The sequence below is a fragment of the Hipposideros armiger genome, unplaced genomic scaffold (genome assembly GCF_001890085.2).
Source record: "Hipposideros armiger isolate ML-2016 unplaced genomic scaffold, ASM189008v1 scaffold_582, whole genome shotgun sequence".
In the NCBI taxonomy this organism is placed as follows: Eukaryota; Metazoa; Chordata; class Mammalia; order Chiroptera; family Hipposideridae; genus Hipposideros; species Hipposideros armiger.
Window position 1 is genome coordinate 584,501 of NW_017731932.1, and position 5,344 is coordinate 589,844.

General features: G+C 52.5%; 1 protein-coding gene across 1 annotated transcript; it reads left to right on the plus strand.

Annotated features, from left to right (window-relative positions):
- Positions 1 to 49: 49 nt before the first annotated feature.
- On the plus strand, positions 50 to 4,054 carry LOC109371599 (proteoglycan 3). The gene is made up of 6 exons (XM_019624216.1): positions 50 to 120; positions 495 to 627; positions 1,066 to 1,397; positions 2,070 to 2,201; positions 3,019 to 3,130; positions 3,865 to 4,054. Exons 2-6 carry the CDS (start codon positions 567 to 569, stop codon positions 3,924 to 3,926), a joined length of 699 nt encoding a protein of 232 aa, XP_019479761.1. The 5' UTR covers positions 50 to 120; positions 495 to 566; the 3' UTR covers positions 3,927 to 4,054.
- The last annotated feature ends 1,290 nt before the right edge of the window (positions 4,055 to 5,344 follow it).

A 5,344-nucleotide genomic window follows, 5' to 3' on the forward strand; every position in this document is an offset into this window, starting at 1 on the left:
ACCCCAGCCTGGGGCAATCACTCTGGCCTCTTCCCACTTCCCCAAAACTCCCAGCATAAGAGCTGCCGCTGGGGCTCAGCAGCCAGAGATCTGAGCGCAGAGGCCTCAGACTCTCAGGAGGTGAGCACTCCCCCAGCTGCCCAGGGAGGAGGGGTCCAGGACTGGGAGGAAGCAGAACTCTGTGGCAAACACCTCAGAAGCCTGTCCTCAGGGCCGTCATGGCCACCGACCTTCCCCCTCCTTCCCCAGTGTCAGTGAAGTTGGCTCTGACCCTGAGCAGACCTGTTCCTGCAGGGTCAAGGGTCTGGGATGAGCGCCGGCCCAGGGACAAGGATGGCTTTTCAGGAAAAGGGACTTTTGTACATGTGCTGCCACCCCCATGTTCTTTTCCTTCTTCTCCAGCTGAAAGTCTGTTCATTGGGAGAGAAGGAAGCTCTCTAGATTGCCCTTTAATCAATGAGTTAAACCCACGTTCCATCTCTGTTATGTGACAGGCGCTGTGCAGAGGCGCAGGGCATTTCCAAGGAGGGACAGTAAAGCTGCGTCTCTCACAAGAGTGAAGGGACATGAGACCCTTCCTGCTCCTACCCCTTCTCCTGTTGGGGGCAGTTTCTGCTCTTCATCCGGGTGAGTCTTCCCCTCCCCTTGTCGTCCAGCTTTCTCTCCTCCTCTTCCCCGCATCCCCTGTGGCTCTCATGGGACCAGGGTCACAGCCTCCCTTCTTCAGTTGACCCGGCTCATCTCTGATAAGATTTGTCCTGGACCTTGACATTCTGTCAGGGCTTCTTCACAAGGGAAAACCACCCACTTGTGAAGATGAAGAGCTTCTTAAAGGTGCCCCTTCCCACCTCCCAAAATACACACATGTGTTGTCAGCCAGTGTAAAGTCTCATCCGTTTGTGTGAGTTTTCACCTCACCCAGCGCCTAGGACAGAGACCCTTTTAATCCTGGCTCTGGACAGAGGACAGCTGCACTAGGAAGGCTGGAGTGGGGCAGTCGGAGCTGTCCGTGGTCCTGAAAGAAGGGAGAACCCGACCTGATGGCAGGTCACCTCTTCATTCCAGAGAATGATGCCCTCTATCCGGACAGCCGAGAGACCCAGGGAGACCTGAGTCAGGATCTGGAAGGTTCTGGAGAGCAGAAGGGAGAGTTGGCCCTGACTAAGGATGTGATTCAGTCAGAGGGAGAGGCGGACAAGTCTTCCCGGTATCCAAATGCCTTCGAGGACGAGGAGGATGAGGCGGACGAGGAGGACGAGGAGTCAGACCCAAGTGACCTAGAAGAGGACTTTCAGTGCCCGAGGGAAGAGGACACAGTGCAAATGGTGGGCAGTCCTGGGTGCAGGACATGCCACTATACGGTGGTGCGGACTCCCAGGACGTTTAGAGGAGCTCAGGTACGTGTCAGGGAGGCTACTGCGGAAGGGGGAGACGGGAGTGGTCCAATCTACTGTGCCCTATTTATTTAGATGAATGTTTCTCAAAGCCTAATGTACATTAGAGTCTCCTGGAGATCTTGCTGAAACATCGATTTCTGACTCAGCAAGTATGGAGTGGGACCTGAGATTTTGTATTTGTAACAAATTGCCAGGTGATGACAACATTGTTGGTTGGAGACAGCACTTTGAGAACCACTGATTTGGAATAAAGGCTTTGGTATTAGATAGACCTGTGTTAAACCCTGGTCCCACCTGTTGTTGGCTGTGTTACCTGGGCAAGCCACTTCACTTCTCAGAGCTTCAGTATCTTCCTTTGTAACCTGGAGATATATAATACCAACCTGTTAGGATTGTGGTCAGGATTCAATAAGAGAGTATACAGAAAGTGTTTGGAATAGTTACTGGGTCATTGTAAACTCTCAATAAATGGTGTTTATGATTATTCTGATTATCATGGTTATTTTCTACACGTTCCTGGTGACAGGTAAAGAAATAAGCGATGGGATTGAGAGGGGAAGGTAGATCCCTGATTTCTGACTTGACAAGGGATGGGGAGGTGGACACACTCCTGGAGACTTAGGGACTTGAGAAAACAGAGAGTGAATTCTCTACCCCACGTCTTCTCTACAGAATACCTGCCAGAGATGCTACCATGGCAACCTTGTGTCCATCCACAGCATTACAGTAAACATTTACATACAGCACTTGATCCATATAATCCACCGACACCACGTTTGGATTGGAGGCCGCTTCAAGGGCCAGGTAAGTGAGGGAACAACTCCCAGGTGCAGGAAGCTCTCCCTGATTGCCTCAAGGGAGCATCTCCCGGCATTGAGCCTCATTCCAGAGCTGAGGTGCCCTTAGTGTGGGAGGCAGTGATGGAGCTGGCTTGTTCTGGCTCAGGGGAACCAGTGACTGTGTGCATCTCTTCCCAACTCCATGTCCTGTGACTTCACGCTTATAGTGTGAAATCTGCCACGGCAGACATATTTACACCAAGGAAATTGGCAATTGTTACAAATCAGGGTTCCTCTCTCCCTATGCAGACCTCATTGATAAACATTGACCAGACACCACTAGAGTCAGGAGATAGGTTCCGTGCCCAGCTTGGTCACTTACTAGCTGAATGGTTTCCTCAGAGCTTCAGTTTCCTCATGTCTAAAATGGGCCCTTCTTCTCAGAGGGGCTCTGGGACTCTGGGTGAATATGTGCCTTTATATTTGCTACTCAAGTGTGGTCTATGGACCAAGCAGTGTTAGCATTGTCTGGTAGTTCATTTAGAAATGCACAATCTTAGGCCCCACCTGAGACCTCATGAATCAGAATCTGCATTTTAACGAGATCCCCAGATGTGTATGCACAGAAAAGTTTGAGAAGCTACGCTGTGTGATGGCTGGGAGTGATGGAGCCTCTTCCATTTCATTGCCCACAAAGCCTCAGGATGGGTCTTAAGGGCACCTGGCTGCTAGCGGGGTGGGCAGTGTCCAGAAAGGGATACTTGGTGGGTCCTCCCTGGAGCCCATGAATCTGTCTGTCTTCCCGGACCTCTGCCCTCTGACCCACCCTATTACTTCTCTAGTGGCTGTGGAGGAAGTTACACTGGACCGATGGAAGTTCCTGGAATTTTGTATACTGGGCCTCTGGGCAGCCTAAGCATGGAAAAGGCAACTGTGTGACCCTAAGCACCAGAGGTGAGGGGGACTGCACACCAGGGCAAGGGGAAGGGGTGGCAAGGTGGACTCTTCCATACTGTCCCTTTGAGCTGCCTGTCCCACAAACTGTAGAATCAACGACCTGTGTGTGAGGAGGGCTGAGATGTAGGGTGAGGGGGTGCCCTGTGTGGGAGCCTGATGGGTCTCTCCATCCTCACAGACAAAGCTAGGCTTGGGGCTGGGGGTTTCTTTCCTTCCTCTGCTGTGAGGATGTGACTGATGTCACAGGTGAGATTAGCAGATGTGAATGTAAGGTGTGGATGAGGGACGAGGAAGAGATGTGAGAGCTAGGAATGGCTGACAGGAAATTCACCAGCTTCCAACAGCCTGAGAGCCAGATGTGAGGGAGTTAGTACAGTGGCTAAGACCATATGTGCTGCAGTGAGACTGCCACGATTCACACCCCAGCTCTGCCGCCTGCCAGCTGACACACAGGAAGTGGTTACCCGCTAAGCCTCAGGTTGCTCATCTGTGAAATGGGGATGATGACAGCATCCACCTCTTAGAGTTGTTGTGAGAATTAATCGCAAGTCCATATAAGGCTTTTAGCACAGTGCGTTCCCGGGGTAAAGGCTCAATACACGTGAACATAGGGATGACAGATTGTGACAACTAGTGACAGGTAGTAAGATGTATGAGGTGCCTAAGGAGGGAAAGAGGGGGACACAGGCCACACTGAGACAGGCAGCTGACATCACTCTGCTCTCTGCTAGGGGGCCACTGGCGACGAGCTCATTGCAAACAGCGTCTGCCCTTCATCTGCCATTTCTTCTAAGCCAGTGGCACGGAGACCCTGCTTTGCTGCCTCCTCCGTTCACCTCCTCCTGGCTGCCCCTGGCCCAGCCTGGACACTGGACCCCTCTCCCCGCCTCTCCTGGTCATAAAGCTAGACTTCCCACTGCATTTCTTGACTCTTGTTTCTTCATTGCTCACTTTGGAGGACTCCCCTGGGTTGGAAAATCCTGGACGCACTCACTCCTGAAGGGTGCGGAATGAGGAAAGTAAAATGGTCAAGTTGCCCCATGTAGGTGGGGGGTAGAGGGGGCGGGTTCTGATGTGTTGGCTGCAGCGCCACCTGGAGGCCGAGCACGGACTAGGTGGCTCTCCAAGTGGCTTCTCAGCCCTGGCTGGGGGTCCCAGGTTTGGGGGGAGTTCTCATTTGGTGGGGGTAGGGCACTGGCCCTCCTGCTTTGTATGGGGTGTGGCGTGGGCTGGGCATGGGGCTGCTTTCCAAAACTAGGCAATGTTACCAGATGAAGAATTTGAGTGCAGGGTGTTAAAAAATATTCAAGTCAGTAAATTTAAAGACCTAATTGGCTTTATTGAACGATTCATGAATCAGGCAGCATCCCATCCAAAAAATGCAAAGGAGCTCTGAAGGGCTGTGTAAAATGGAAGGCTTTCATAGGCAGGAGGGGTGTGAAAAGGAAGTTTCTAGCAAACAATGGATTGTTCAGGTGAGGTCACCTTCCTTTGGGGGACAGAAGGTGTCCATCAAGCGGATGACCTCACTGGTGCTGAGCAGGTTGACTGGTAAAGGTAACATTCCTTGGAGAGGCTGAAACTGCAGATTAGATTGGGGATTAGGGATTGGTTTGGGAGTAGCACAAGTGACCCCGTTTGGGGCCTGCTGTTTCTTTCTTTTAACAGTAGTGAGGTCCCACTTGGCTGACTGCGTGAGCGGGAGGAGAGAATAGTTTTGTCTAGAGCAGTGTGTGCCTCTAGCCCTGTGTCCTTCTGGCCTCTGATACTGGCCTTTATTTTCCGTTCTCCCTGCCACATGTGGGTGAGGTCAAGGGCCCCACCTTCTTCTGAGCTGTTTTCCCCACTCCATTCCCAGGAGGGTAGCGTCCCCTCCCAATCCTCCCTTTCTGCAGTCCCCAGCCTGCCTCCCTGGAGGGGCTACAGTCTCAGGAGGGAGTTACCGCCCACCAGGGTGGCCTTAGATCCAAAGTCAGAGAATCTAGTAGCAGTGTGGCCCTCATCCCAGTTCTACAGCCCCGGGCCTCCACTTCTGTCCCTCACCCCACTTCCTCAGACCCTGGGGACATTGAAAGAGATCACTGTTGCTGCCCTTTGTTCCAGGCAGGTGCTGGGTGCAGGAAGGATCTGGAGTTGGTGCAGCTGCAAGCTCCACCTGAGACTGGGTATTCAGAGGGCAGAGAGCCCTGGGCTGTGGACGAGAGACAGATA